Source organism: Sceloporus undulatus, chromosome 2, assembly GCF_019175285.1.
Source record: "Sceloporus undulatus isolate JIND9_A2432 ecotype Alabama chromosome 2, SceUnd_v1.1, whole genome shotgun sequence".
NCBI lineage: Eukaryota > Metazoa > Chordata > Lepidosauria > Squamata > Phrynosomatidae > Sceloporus > Sceloporus undulatus.
This window is the reverse complement of record NC_056523.1, coordinates 242,984,077-243,000,290: the sequence shown is the minus strand read 5'-3', so window position 1 is coordinate 243,000,290 and position 16,214 is coordinate 242,984,077. Positions and strand designations below refer to the sequence as shown.

The 16,214-nt window shown below is 37.9% G+C and overlaps 1 protein-coding gene across 2 annotated transcripts in view; it reads right to left on the bottom strand.

Annotated features, from left to right (window-relative positions):
- PIP5K1B (phosphatidylinositol-4-phosphate 5-kinase type 1 beta) overlaps positions 1-16,214 on the bottom strand; it is a 67,383-nt gene that overhangs the window by 31,798 nt on the left and 19,371 nt on the right. For both annotated transcript variants that reach the window (XM_042447259.1, XM_042447260.1), the window contains exons 3-5: positions 10,894-11,011; positions 7,964-8,116; positions 6,627-6,926 (exon numbers count right to left, since the gene is read on the bottom strand). In XM_042447259.1, the coding sequence (XP_042303193.1) occupies positions 6,627-6,926; positions 7,964-8,116; positions 10,894-11,011 (571 nt within the window). The remainder of the gene's footprint in view (positions 1-6,626; positions 6,927-7,963; positions 8,117-10,893; positions 11,012-16,214) is intronic.

The window sequence follows — 16,214 nt, the reverse complement described above, 5'->3', positions numbered from 1 at the left end:
AATTTAAATGCATCCTTTATGTTTGTAAGCATGTCTGATTATCTTACATGTGAGTACGTGGGGATTTTTTTCTGGTGTTTTAATCCCCTACTTCTTCAGTTTGCTTTCTTCCTGTTAAAATGTGGTGGGCCATAACTAGCCGTAGCCTCCCACAGAGGACAACAACAACAGAAACCACTCACAAGATAAAAATAGTGGTGTGCTCAAGGGTTCCATCTTAGGTACTGTAGAAGTACTTCCTGTGTACAGTATGTGAAATCATTTATTTGTTTTTTTTTTTAAAGAACTGTTTAATTCACCCCAGAGCAAAACCAATTCTTGTCTTCCTCCTTGGGCCCTTTGGCACTAAACAATTCCAGAACCGGAATTGGGCTTTAACTGTCATGGTTGCACTCTGTGGAATCCTGCAGTTTGTCGTTTTCTGAGGCACTACAACAGGGTGGTCCTGCAGGGATCAATTTTTTAAAAAAAAAATTGTCCCCAAATGCTCCCTAGTGGTTGATCCCCAGGCTATTTCAAATCCGATAAATAGGTGTGCATATATATTATATATATGAGTGCACCTTTATTAGGTCTGAAATAGCCTCAGGGGATATAGATATATATAGTTGTTAGCTACCTTTGAGTCAACCCTGACTCATAGCGATCCAGTAGATGAGACATCCCCAAGGTGCCCTCCACTGCTCTGCTCATGTTCTGCAAATTCATGCCCATGACTTCTCTGACTATCCATCCATCTAGTGCAGCGGCCCTTTGGGGGTCGAACGACCCTTTCTCAGGTGTCAGCCAGTTGGGGCTCACCCTTCCTCCTCCTTACCCTTCCTCCTTCTCTGGTCTGCTGCCGACACCGCCACTGCCAGTGGCCTCCCTGATTGGTTGGGAGGACAGGAAGGGGCGGGACTTCTGGCCACAAGGGCTTGTAGGCAGCCAGAAACCCTGCCCTTTCCGGGCCTCCCAACCAATCAGGGAGGCCACTGGCCAGAAGAAGGGCGGGACTTCCAGTTGCAAAGGCCGCTGGGGCTTGTAGGTGGCTGGAGGTTCCGCTCCTTCCTGGCCTCCCAACCAATCAGGATGGCCGCCAGCTGGAAGAAGGGGCGAGACTTCCAGCCACAATGGGGTAGCATCCCAACTAAGATTGGGAACCACTGACCTAGTTTGTAGCCTTCCTTTTTCTTCTGCCCTCTAACTTTCCTAGAATTATTCTTTTCTAATGAGTCATACCTTCTCATTATATGATCAAAGTATGGTAGTCTCAGTTTGGTCATCTTGGCCTCCAGGGAGAGTTCAGGTCTGATCTGCTCAAATACCCATTTGTTTGTCTTTTTGGCTATTCACAGTATCCTCAGCACTCTTCTTCAGTACCACATCTCAAACACATTGATTTTCTTCTTATCCACCTTCTTCACTGTCCCAACTCTCCCTCTCCCTCTCCCACACACATAAAGCAAGTGAACTGGAGGTGACTTCCATATCACCTAATTTCTGGAAAAAAGAGGCTTCTCCTGCACCTAACATAGGCTTATAATTATTTATATTCTCTAAGCATTAAACAAAAAGCTGATCTATTTCCTCAGAGGCCCCACCATCTGAGGTAAGGAGGATGAAGTAAAGGAGAGAACATTTTTAGGTCTGCCATCCCATTTTTTGGACTCTTCAAGGGAGGCTCGTCTCACCCTTCTGTTCTTACACAAAGATTCTTTCACTCTTTCAGTTAAAGAAACTTAAAAGTGAAGTGCCTAAAAAAGTAGAGGTTGAACACAATAGAAGAAGAATGGCACCAGCCCAGATGTCTTACATTCACGTTAGCACACAAATAAAGTGGAAAACAACATTTGAGAAAGAGAAGAACATAGAAGATGAAGTTAGCTTTGTGAATTAAATACATTTTACTGCTTTTATAAAAAGGAGAATTGTCTAAAATATTGTTGATTGATAATTATTTGTACAGGTAGGTAAATAAGCATGGATAGCAAAATAAACAAACACAAAGAGTGGTGGCTGATGGATCCCATGTCAGTGGGGCAGCACATTCATTTTAGGTTTAGCCCTACAGAACCTCTCCTCCAAGTTCTGATTCTATTAGCAATAGGGTTCAGCATCTTGGAAAAGTCCATTAAAGCCTGGAGTAAAATCTGGAGTGGATTCATCACTATACTGATGTAAGAGCCACTAGCTGTCCCTGCTGTCAAGATTTAACAAGCAACCGTGAAACAGAAGAATGAAGTGGAAGATACCAAGAAATAAAGATAAGAATAAGCAAAAACTAGAGATTTCAGAAGAACAGAACCTGAAATTAAACACAGGGGGGAAAACAGCCAGTGAAGAGAAACCAAAACCAAAGAATAATGATCATGTTTGCATGTATGAAAAAGAAAGAAGGGTGTCAAAATGGAAATAAGTTCCTTAAGGGAGAGTGGAATACATAATCTTTAAATACTTTACAATGAATCCCACTGTGGGGAGAAAGGCAAGATATAAACCCTTTAAATAAAATAAATAAATAATCCAACTGGGATAAAATAATAGAATAATAGAAGAAGCAAGAAAAAAACAGTTTGTATCTGACAACTGAAAATGTTAGTAGTTGAATAATGATGAGTGAGGGATAACAGAAGAAACCCAACCCATCAAGATCCCTAGCTTAAGGCAGAGGACAACAAGATAAAATATTCTTAATGTAGACATGATAATTAAAACCCAATTGAATAACAGTGCAATTCTATGCATGTCTACTCAGAGGTATGCTCTGCACAGTTCATGCCACTTAGCCGTAGCTTCTATCTTTTTTTGAGCTTTCTGTTCTTACTACCTTTTGTTTATTTTTTATGCTGCCCAAGACATATTGTATATACAGTGGTACCTCGGGATACGAAATACCCAGGTTACGAAATTTCCGGGATACGAAAAAATCCCATAGGAAATAACTGTTCTGGGTTACGAATGTTTTTTCGGGTTACGAAAAAAATTTTTGGTGCTTTTCGGCGCTATTTCACACCAAATCGTGGCTTTTCCCCATTAGCGCCTATGGGTTTTTCGGCTTACGAAGCCTTTCGGGTTACGAAAGCGGCGGCGGAACGAATTATTTTCGTAACCCGGGGGAGCCCTGTACTCAATTATAAGCTGACCTCATGTACAGGTCAAGGACAGGTTTGGGGGTCAAAATTATGGATTTTGATATGAACTGTTGGTAAATTGAGGATAAAACATATGGGCACGTAACAAAGGATGCAAAGGACAAAGCAAAGGAAAACAATGTCAAAGAACTTACAAAATTCCAGCTGGTATAACTGTTTGTGCCCACCCTAAAGATAAGTACTAAACTTTCTAGACATATATTATTATTATTATTATTATTATTATTATTATTATTATTTACGTTATTTATACCCCGCCCTTCAGCCCTAATGGCTCTCAGAGCTGCTAACAATTATTATTTTTAATAAGACGGTTCCTTGCCCTCAGGCTTACAATCTAAAAGACAGGACACAAAAGGAGAAGGGAATGGTGGTGGGGAAGGGAATGAAGTCCAGTGGTTCTTCTCTCCCTCTGATGCCTGGACCAAGGCAGATGGACTTGAGGGAGGGCTCTTCTTCTTCAGGCTAGCCCTGATGGAGCTGGGCCAGCCTATTCATTCCCTCCCAGGCCGAAGGATGACAGTTATGGAGGGAGGAGCCTCTCTCTTCAGGCTAGCCCTGATGGAGCTGGGCCAGCCTATTCACTCCCTCCCAGGCCGAAGGATGACAGTTATGGAGGGAGGAGCCTCTATCTTCATGAGTATATACAGTAAGTTATAATTTTGCTAAAACACACAAGTAAACACCCACACTCTAGTAAAACTCTAAAAGGAAATACATTTCTTTAAAAAAAGAACTGTATATGCTGATTCCATAGGGTTGCCATAGTTCTCTACCACAAAACGAGTACAAAAGTATACAGGATTGGATGGACTACTGACAAAAACCCACACTAAAAGTATGTGCTGACATTTAATTGATTGCATATTTTAGTAGTTTAAAGATTCTTGTACCAATTGTACCTTTCAGATGTATGTACTCGGTCAAGGTATTTTGAATCCCCCCCCCCCCAACTGCACATCAGTTTGTAAAATTAAGTGCAACGTACATCAACCATATTGTACTGAATGTCAAGAATGGTCTCAATGGATGAGAGTTAATCTATTATATTTCTATTGTATAGAATTACATAGAGTTAACTATATATAGGTCAAATGACATGGATCCTTTTCTCCAGCACATTCCTAAAATTAAGGCTTATTCCATGCAAGGACAAGATCAGGTCTTACTCAATCTCAAGCTCTACTGGCATTGAGTTTCATTAGCAATGGAAACAATTATGTATCTATAATCAAAAGTCCCTTGACTTGTATTCAGGAAACAGATACTTCCTTGACTCTCCAGAAAAATACACCTTAGCAATTAATTTAATTTTGTTACTTTGTAGTATGTGGTTGGATCCTGTTGATTTGACATACACAGACAAAACTATTCAACTGACATGGCATACACTGACAACACTACCCAACTGCTGATAACAATTTCATACTGACCTCTTATCTAAATAAGTCCAGTACCCCATAATTGTGCACTCTCTATAGAAGGGCTGAACTAAGTGGGGGCCTGGGGTGACAGGACGCCCACAATTTTAATACCTCTCAACACTTCTGGATTCCATGAGCAATTTTTTTAACCCACCTACCCTGAAAAACTCTTCAAGGAGCAGCACCTTTTCAACACAGAACAGGAGCATAATATTAAAAAAACAAACCAACCCAAGAAAGCCTTCCAGCCACTTCTGTGGGGCAGTCCTTTCTGGTAGCCCATGAGACCCCCAGAGGTAACTAGTCACTGAATCTGCTGCTGTTGCCAACCTAGACTGACAGAATCTATCTGCCACATTTTTCTACCACTTTACCAATAAAAATTACTTCAAGGTTACTCATAAATGGTTGAAGTTTACAATAAAAACTGTAAAGCCATAAAACATATTGAGAAAAAACATACCAGCAGAAATCCATTTAATTGCAAGGTTTTTGATGGAACTGACATGCTAACATTTCAGGGGGCATAGCAAGCCCCAAGATAATTTTTACAATATCCAAAAGTACCAAACTTTGTTTGCATCACTTCCTTTCTGAGTTTGTTCTAAAGATTTGATGAGCATAAAATAAATTACTTGCCCTGTAATTATTGAGAGCAGTAGAATTCCATTCCTTCATGCAACAAAACCCATCACCTTTAGTACATCCAGTGCTAAGTACCAAAGAGTTAGCCACTAATGTCCTACTGAAATCAATGGAACTTAGCATTAAGGGACTCACAAATGATGGATCTTGCTCTAAAACAAATTTCAAGTGAAAACTGAAACACCTACAACTCTCATTGGTTTCCACCAGTTAACAACACTGGAGCTTAACAGTATATGGACCTTATACAGTGTGCAAATACTACAGTTCACTGGTCTCTGAAAAGTCACTCCAGTAATCAAATATGATCACACCACACACTGAGGCCAGCACAGAGGAAACTGAATGTCCACAGAAAGAAAGAAAGAAAGAAAGAAAGAAAGAAAGAAAGAAAGATTTCCATATTCATCTAGAAAAAACAGGAAAACAAAGCGCCTTATTCACATTTCCTGACAAGATCTTTTGCCTTCTCTAAGAAAAAAATTTGAAGCCCTCTGAAGAATTGGAAAGCCATCAGCAAACAAGAGGTTCTAATTTTAAACCAGCACCAACAATTCTGTTTTCCTGGAGTAGGAGTTCTAAGCCCAGCCCAGAAAGGAGTTGAAAATAGCTAACAGGTTGGTAATCTTTCTTGCGCTTGCTCACTTGCTGAACCGCCCTCCTTGATTTAGTTAAGTAACCAAACCCTGGTGGCGTTTACCTCTGGAGATGTTGTTCCTGTGCTGCCTGTCCACTCCAGGGAAAGAAATTATTAATAGGTTCATTGAAGAAGCATTAGCATACTGAAAGGATCAGCGCTACATGCAGCAGGGGAGGGTAGGTGAAAGGCAGCCTGGATTTTTGTATCCAGCAATGGTTCAGTTGTTCCTTTTGACTGAGTTTCAGATCCCGCTGTTAAATGTCGGGTTAATTAGGGGGAGCCTTTAATGCACACACACCCTTCAACTCTTGCTCTCACCAAAAAGGGGGGGAGGGAAGAAGCACATGCCAAACATAGAACCCCTTATTATGGGAGGGTCCAGAAGTTACTTCTTGTCACTGTGCAATCTGTAATGGGGAGGGCATTACAGCATGAAGAAACATGGACATACTGAATCAACATTTCTAGGATCGCTCTGAAGCTCTAAATACATATACATCATTGCAGTAAGGAAAAATCTGGGAGCTGCTGGATAAACTTGCTGGAACATTTTTTTTACTCTCTTTAATCTGGAATTTCCCCAGTGTTACAGGACAAATGGCATCCCTATGTTTCGAGGGCAATGGTGGGCCAAAAATCCATACACACTTTCTATCAGCTAATTGTATACTGATGCCTCATTTGGTGTTTTTTTGAGGTTTCCCCCCCTTCTGTTTATGTAGTACCTTATAAAGAAGGACTATGGATTCACAACAGTTACTGCTAGCAGAATATTTCACTTACTCGACAATCCCGCTGTAGTGTTTTCATCAGTGCAGTATAGGTTTCAGAGTCAAAATACAATCCTTCATGCATGTCTTGCAGAAAATCCAAATCTTTAAAAGTGGGGTTGGACTTCTCTCGCTCTTTCCTGGATGCCCTCCTTTTGTATGTTGATCCTTTCAAGTCATATGTGAAATGCATTTTCAGTGCTCGAGGCAGAACATTGTTCATTACAACTATCCGTATATTAATGCCCCCAGACTGGACACAATATAGTCCATAAAACTTTGGCAAGAGTGTCCTTGGATTCTGGTTGAGATTCTTAAGAAAAACAAAAAGAACAATGAACACTTGAAATACAATTCAGGTCAGATTTCTACATAGATATAAAAAGAGATGTGGAATCAATTGTATTCCAAGCAATCTAGGCAGCTATTTTTAGGCTGAGTAGTTAAAAACCTTTGTTATTCTTGTCCAAACCACATAAATATTTTACAAATGATTTGCCAAAGTTTCTACTCTTAGGACTGCTAAACAAAAATGTTCTCAGGATATGATCCTATTCACACTTTATTTGGAATAAGCTCTACAGAAGACTTCTACCAATGAAAACATGCTTAGATTTTAGATATCATTCTTGTTGACAGTATTAAGGTACAGTACTAGGAATTGGTTGCAGGATTGCACATTTGTTTACTTCTAGGGTATTAATTCCCTCCCTCTCTTAACCTGGTAAAATGTTGCATTTAAGATACATAGGGAAGACATTTGCTGGAGAGGAAAGGAACTGCCTATGACCCACTTCCCATTTCTCACTCCTTGTTAAGAAACAAGGAGAATTAACCCACAAGATCTGATCTTCCTATTATATTTAAAATAGAATCTACAAGCTAAATTACTGAGTAATCAAGAAGACTAAGAAAGAAAGGCAAGTTCTGAAAAGGGGAAAATAGACATTATATATAATAAGCCAATCCTACAGCTCACTTGACTAGCACACAGTTGTATGTGCTGGGGTTTACAAGTATCAATACAACTACTATGCCACAGAACAGAATGACATGCACATTGCAGAGGTGTTTTACCAACAATATGGTTAGTCACACCAACTATTACGTTAAGGATTTTCATCCATTAACCCTGAATTTTAAAATATTCACATGTTTCTCCTGTAAGATCCAATATAAAAGCAATATAAAAGAGTTGGTAACAGTATTCTAAATTAACAAGAGCATGAGCAAGCACTGAATGAACTCTTAAAAAGCTAAATAAAAAACCATTCTCTTCCTTCACCCTCCCTGACACACAACACAAGGGGAAAAACAAGTAGGAAAAGTTGAGGACTTGAACTTATTTACCATGTAGTAGCCCGGCAACAGTTTCTGAAGGAACTCTGCTTCTTTGTGTTGAACTGTTTTGATTATGAACTCGTCATCACTGGTGACAAAGAACAAAGATCCACTTGCACCAGGGTTGGATAGTTCTATTAGAGGTTCACTGCAAATTGAATACTAAACACAGAAACAAAAAGAAATTTAATGCCACTGTGGGCAATGAAAATACAGAAGTCACCCCCCTCTCCACAAAAGTATGTTAATTATAAAAGATGTTATGGATATCTCTATGAACCTTTAGTATCTAAACATTCCACTGTACTGAGTTATTCTGGAAAGTCCATGCCAGTAGAGAATTTTTGTATGTGTTTTAGAAACAGGTTCTTCCTCTATTACATGGTGTGCCTCCTTAACCAGGACTGACACATAGTCATTTGTAAGGTATTACTGATGCTGATTTATGAGCTTCCCTTACTAGGCACATTTTTGATCATTTCTGTACAACACTTATCACAATCTGCAAAAACTGGGCAAGAACACAGCCATTTTCTTACATAATTCCTATTATCTGCAATACCAGATGCTTAGGAGAAATTCCTGGCAGACTGTCAGCACTCTCATAAATGGCCAAGTGGAGCAAGATGTTGGTGCCTTGCTAAACCTAACATAAAAAGTGAGTAATGGGTGTTCAAGTAAAACCCTCTGAACTGAGTTCCAAAGGCACTAAATTATTACTATTTCATATTCTGTAAATTTGTATTGTCTTGGGAATAAATACTGTCTCCTATACATACTACTGCTTTGGAAATCTCAAAATCAAAATATTATGATTATTTCAGCAATTTTTATCTCACTTCCTATATCTCAACATATCATGAAGTGATGTGAAACAAAAATAAGCCATGAAAAATACATAAAAATGTAAACATGAAAATTCACAACATTAAATAATTCATTAAAACAATAATTTAAAATCAGAGGTTCACAGTGCAATTCTCAAACTAGGCAGCACAGTCAATTGGAAAAGGGCTGGGTGCAGAGGTAGTATCTTTAACAGGTGCCTAAAGCATGCCACAGTTAGTGCCTCCTGGATACAAGTGGGAAGAGGGGACATTCCAAAAGGGTAGGGACCTCCATGGAGAAAGCTAACTTTCAAGCTCACATGAGATGGCCATCTAGTAGTCCTGGATCAACCAGTAGGGCCTCCGCCGATTACCTTAGTGATGACATAGGTCTATCTCAAGGGAGGGAATCTGCCAGTAAATCAGATCATATTTTTCTTATGAGCAGCACCACCAAAGAAAAAGATGATCTGATTGCAGTAGAGACTAAGTCAATGAGAAATGTCTGCAGTGAGGCAACTCTGAATAAATATTTATCTCATATGCACTAGTGTACATAAACCTATTACAACAGTATTCATATTTTGTCAACCCATGCTACAAATCATGTTTTACTAAGTGAATTATGTTATAGAGGAATCGTGATTAAGGTGCAATAACAAAAAGATGGAATCATCTTGTTGACTTGGTCAGAAGCCTCCAGCTCTCTGCCTCAGAACTACTAGCAATATTCCATTTTTTAAAAGAGGATGGTATTCCTAAATCTGAAAACTTCCTGTCCAACATATTTCATATGTAACATACACAATTTCTAGCAATTTTAAAACAGCACCAATCAGATCAGGAAGTCCTTAATTATCAAGTTTCGGAACAAAAGAGGATACAACTTCAAACCATAAAGAAGTGATTCTATGCTTCACAAAAAGGGATTTAGCACAAAGTCTTGCACAGAGCTTAGCTTCATATGACAAGATATTCTTATCCTACCTGAGTCAATCTCTGAGCCTAAGAGAGAGCAGGTTGTATGAGAGGCTGAGACTATCATTACGTAGGCTCCTTTTTGATGTGAATATAGTACTACATTATGTTTTAGCAGTATGCATGAACACTGTCTTCATCCAAGCATTTTTGTCTGCTAGTACATTTACAGCAATAACATACTGTATATATTTATTTGTTAACTATTCATAAAATACTAGCTTTGTCTTTGATAACAGCATCATATCAAAGGCAAAATGAAGAGACAATCCATCGACTGCTGGGAACTGTATGCTCAGTACAGCATTTCACATATGCTGTTTCTCTTAAAGCTATTCAGAACAGGTTGCCACACAGGGATGGGGCAATACATGCAGTTCCAACTGCATCACTTTCCTGCTGCCTGTAGTCTTTCCCCTGTTCATTTGCTTCCAAAATCCTATTGCAACCTGTCTTTTACTATCACTGGGTAACTGTGTAGGACTGGGGGGAAAAACCAAGATCTACACAAGATACTTTAGGCATAGAGGTTTTTTCTGTCTGTGGATTTTTCTGACTGAATCTTTGTCAAGGGACCTCCATCTGTGAGCCGCCTTTTTTCCCAGGTCAAGGTTACAGAATACACAAGAAAATATTTCTATATTCTATTAGACAATTACAAGGCAATTAACAGATGGAGGTCCCTTGACAAAGATTCAGTCAGAAAAATCCACAGGAGTATTTAGCTACAATTACAAGATTCTAGTGGAAATAATGACTTGAGAAGCAACTATATTAAGCAATAAATTAACACACCAGATTTTAGGGCAACTTATAAGAGGTTGAAATATTAAAGACTGAACCAAGAACTAAATTTATATACTTTTTTTAAGGACAGGTTTTCTTATCTAGAACTCATGAACTTAGTTTTGTACACGTTTCCTAGGGAATTCTTAGCACTCTAGAAGAACAGATGACTGGACTAAGCCTTCCTGTACACCAAGCAAAACCTGGCAGGTAACAATGAACATTCTTGTTTAGCTTGGAGTCAGGTACAGGTTCTTATAAATGAATAGCAAAGAATAGTCTTCAGTCCCATCCTAGACCAAGTAATTGACCCCCTCCCCTGGGAGTGGAGAAGAAACAAATTCTTACCAAGTAGTCATCAGGCTTAATACCAAATAGTTCTCTGAAATAGCGGAAGGCTAAAGGAGCATACGTCTTAAATCTGAAGTCTGGATAATGATGAGCAGGAGTTAGATTGCTCCCTTCACTGGATTGAAAGGAAAAAAAATAAAGTATTATAAACATGCAATTAAAAAAAAAGTACTAAGTACTATAAACATGAACCTTCTTAAGACACTCCCCATCCCCTCTCCAAAAACAAGATCAGAAGGTAGAGCAAATCAAGATCAAATTAACATGACTGCAGTCATCAAATCAATGGACTATTCAGTTTATTTATATTTTCAGACAATTCTAGTCTTTCAGCTTCCAATACCAGAATATGGCGACAGTCTTACACTAATGTATGAGAATAAGCATCATTAGATTCAACAGCATCTTACACTTAAGTAAACATCTATAAAACTGCAGCATATGCCAGTCAGCCAACATCATCAATTGTTTAAAGCACTATTAACATCAATATTTTGATTATTTTTTCTGCAGTATTAAGCACTTCAGGAAAGCTTTTCCTATTATATAGTGTGCTGTTAATAGACAAGGGCTAAAATCCTACATCAGGACTGTGTAGTGCAAACCCCTGCATCTGGTATAACAGATGAATTGCACTATGCAATCCTTGTGTTGAATGCCAACTTTATACAACTGAATGTGCAAATAAATTCACACCTGAATGCATGCATGTATAGACACTCAATGTGCAATGGGATGCAGATGCAGATGCACATCATATGCACAACAACAAAAGATGTGTAACTACACTTTGGTGACCTTGAACTGAATATTGATATTCTACGTCCAACAAAAATGTCCAATTCCTTCTGTATGAGGAGCTGGCAAACATAGGAAGGACACCAACAGAATTCCAACCAGCATTTTAGATTTTAAAGAATTAAAACTTTTAAAAAATGAACAATGAACCATGTGGAACAACCAGAGCCTTAATGTAACAAAGCCAAACTACAAGTAATCAAAATAACTACATATTCCTCCCCACAAAAAAAGATTTTGTGAATAAAATAAAATAACCTGTTGTGATAAATCTGCTGAGTTAAAACCCTACATGATTATGCAACCACATCTGAAAAGCCTCCCTGTATAATTTTTACAGTATAGTAGCTAGACAGCTGAATGGAATAAAATATTTAGTCCCATTTGAATTTCATGAAAATATTCTGAAAATAGTTAAAGAAAACCAACTATGTACCAAGCAAACTATGTTGTCATTTTGCTTTTTCTACAAGCTCCTATTCTGACTCTGAACCAATTCCCCTATTGCTTCCTATTATTACTGAAAAGAACTGGATCTGCAATGTCAAAAGTATCAAAAGTAGCATTTGTCTATGAGAATAAACAGCCACAGTGCTTGGTATATACTGATTAGATTGGGGTCAGGGGTAGAGTTATGCTGTCTCACTCACACAGACATTTCTTGGAAGAAGAAAAAAACCCAGCACATGCTTAAAAATGTTCCTGCTGTGTATGAGGTATGAAAGTTGCATTTAAAAAAAAAATCACATGAATAACCATTCAAAAGCAAGAACCTGAAAATAAAATATAAGCCTCTTTTATAAACTCTGCAGAAGATATACAATTATGATTTGCATCACTCATCTTATTGCTCCTAAAAAACTAGGCCATAAAACAAATCAGTATGACAGAGCTGGTCTTTTGGACAATGCAAGAAATTACTAGAGTGAAGGACAGCAAGTTGAGATTCTCCCTGCCAGAATGAGCAGCAAACTGAATGTAAAAGAGCTACAACTAGCTCACACACAGAGCCAAGTGAATAAGTTGAAGAATAGCAACACTGTGATAAAGGAAGGCCTCCTGAAGCCCTTGTGTCTAGTGACAACCATTTACTGGAGGACAGGAAAAGAAAAGCAAGAAATACACTGTGCAGGGCAAAATGAAAAAGGGAGTTAACTACTGGGACAAAACTCTATAACAAAATATTTGTATGAAGTTTCTGAAATTTAGAGTCTCAACTGTCCAAAGCCAGCCCAACGACCCTTATTCCAACATGAGCTTTATTTTAATATATTTCTTACAGTCTTCTTATTGCCTTTACAGATGCTTCAAATGAAATATGAATTGTATAGCAAACGCAAATTATGTGACACCTTGCTCTTGTCTTTACTTAATCTAGCACCATCAATGATAGAACTTTGAATGCTATGCAAGCTTTGGATTTTTGTTTAAAGTACACATCTTGTTTAATCTATCAAATTGCACTGGAAACTCTGTGTCAATGGATCCAGGTGTTTATACAAAAGCTTGTCCATGATGCTAAGAATGGCACTCCATCAGTAGTGTGTGGATGGGGGGACAGGACACCGTGACTCTCAACAGATATGCAGGTCCACTCTGGCTATCTGAATCATACCCATGAAAATTGTTTCCTCTCCTGCTTCATGTATGCTTACAAGAGAGAGAATAAATTAGAGACAGTATGCATAATACAGAGAAAAATTATTATGCAATGCTGCAAACTCCCTTTACTTTGCTTAAATTAAACTCATGAGTTACCTCAAACTAGGCAGCACCCTGGCCTAGATTATTGTGAAGGTTTATGACCATTAGAATGTCCATATTCATGTGAAACAACATGTGGGTAACAAAAATGATAACACATAAATTAAAAATGATAGGTATCATTTAAGATCTGATCACATTCAGCACTGAGGTTTCTTCTGTTAGTCACATCAGAAAGTTGCACTTAGATTCAGAAGCTCATGCAGCCAGGAAGTTATCAAGTGCATATCTTGATTCACAAGTTCACAAAGATCAAGCAACTTGGGTTACAATTCTGCCATCAAGAACTGTGGGAGACTAAAGTGTACTACCACCTTAAAATGTTGAGACTGTCTTGTCAAACAAAAGACATTTGTAAAAGGAAGACTGCAATTGCCAAACGTCACATTCAAAAGAAGTCACATGAGGTCCAGAAGTATCTGAAGACTATAATGTCTTTTAGCTGTTCACTGGAAGTTCTGTTTCAAAAGACAGAAGCATATCAAATCCAAATTATAGTGACTATGAACCATCAACATATAAATCTCAGGAAAAATTTGAAATATAAAACAAGAATGTATGTTTTTATGATGAACTCTTATAGTTTGGTGTTACTGCCCCGTAAAATGTACAGATGTTTCTGTGTTGGCAGACTCTGCATGCTGGCTGATAACATAAACTAAAGCATCTTTGGAAGGAGAGGGGTAACACTCACTTTCAACATGTTCATTGGGTAAATTACACAACTGCTATGTACTGAACAAAAATGCACTCTTTTAAAAAAACACACGTTTAAATCATTTCTTGGATATACTGGTGTTCAGTACAAATTCACAGCAATTATTTCAGAAACAACTTCATACCAGCATCTGTATAAGAATAGCGCTGCAGAAAACGGGGCAAAAGGGAGGGCGACAATTGGGGTAATTCATCTTGAACTCTCACAAAGTATATGGGCTGCTGCCTCAGCTTCTTTGCATACTGTTGTTCCCTATGGCTATGGCATATTGCTCACCACAGTCCCATACATGCATGGATCCTGTAGCAAAATAATGGCAAACTCCACCTCACCCACCCTCACCCCCACCCCCACCAATGACACCTGGCCCCAGACTTGATAAATCCTCTAGGCAGCACTGTTTGGGAACTTCTAAAAACTGAGCAATAAAAATGGATTGATTGGTCTACTTCTTATCTCAGATGTTTAAAAAATTACAGCCATTCTGTTGTGGGAGGCTTTCTTCTGTGAGCTCACAACAGTAAAGCAACAACTGGAACTGGAAGTTTGCAAGAAATATGAAAAATAATTTGAATGATACCCCTAACAGCTTCATATCACTACCCAGATGCAAAGCACACAGTCATATTCTTCTGCCATGGCAACTGTCAAATGAACTGCACTTCCAAATCTGTTTATTACATTTAACTCCAACCTACATTTGATCATTTTTGTTTTAATTGTTTTAATTTCCTTTCAAATTAATTTAGGAGTATGCCTCAATCTAAATATTAATTCTCTGACATAACATGTACTGCTATGATTCTGCTAAACGTTCTTGTAAAGACAGAGGGCAAAGTTGAATAGGTAAAGAATTATGTGTAAGCTCTGGCTTTCTGTAAATGAAGAAAAGAATTGTTTCGGTAACCTGTCATTCAGATGTTTCCATTACAGAGTCATTGTTATTGCACTGGAATGCAATTAGGATAATATAACAATCTTATTGGCTCTACTCTCCCAACAAATTAATCTTCTACTTCAAAATAAAACAACTGAACTAAAGCACCACATACATTTTTTAAAGGTTTTAAACATTACTGTGCTCCAGGAAACACCAACTCCTTAAATGTTTCTTCAAGAAATCTCATTTTATATGAAATCATATTCTTCCAATAAATCTTCCATTTTGTATGAATTCATACTCTTTTCAAAAATGTATGTATATTAATGCATTATGATTACATTTTGTTGAACGATAAGATAACACCGGAAATATAAAAACAAATGAGCAAGAACAACAAGAGAGAAATACTACAAGACTAATACTGAATGCTGTATCAGGTAGACAATTACGACAATAGATCATTCCAAAGGTTAAGGGGGATGATATTGTTGCTGTCAGAATAAACAACAAAAAAGTACCAGGTTTCATTAAATGAATAATCTATCAGGTCATTTCTATACTGTTTGACTTGTGCAATTAACCTCTCCATAGTGCTACTGTTTCACCACTGAAATAGTAAGAAATCTATTACTACTTTTCATTTTTAAGCAAGCAATAGTTTAGCTACAATACAAAAGAAACCTATCAGGCCTTTATTTTAAAAAGTTATATGTGATATGTCCACCTTGGGCTTAGCAGGAACATGTTGATTAGTGTGAAGTTGAAGGCTTTCATGGCTGGCATCCATGGTTTTTTGTGGGTTTTTCGGGCTATGTGGCCACATGGCCACATAGCCCGAAAAACCCACAAAAAACATGTTGATTAGTATTTTGGGAGATTTCCTCAAAAAGTTTATAATTGGAGATGGCACTGAAATCAGTTTTCTTTGGCACTTCTTCCACTTTTCAATACTATTTCTTAAAGAAAGGATTATCCATATGATTGGAAGAAAGATCATCCCTCTCAAATTATTATATTCATAGTGGTATTGTGAGCATCCAATAGGGATATGGCAGAGTTATCTTCCACTATACATACTAATTGACTTATTTAATATGCTGTGTAGTATAATTCTAAATTAGGAACACTCAATCATTCTAGTTTATTCTATAATAT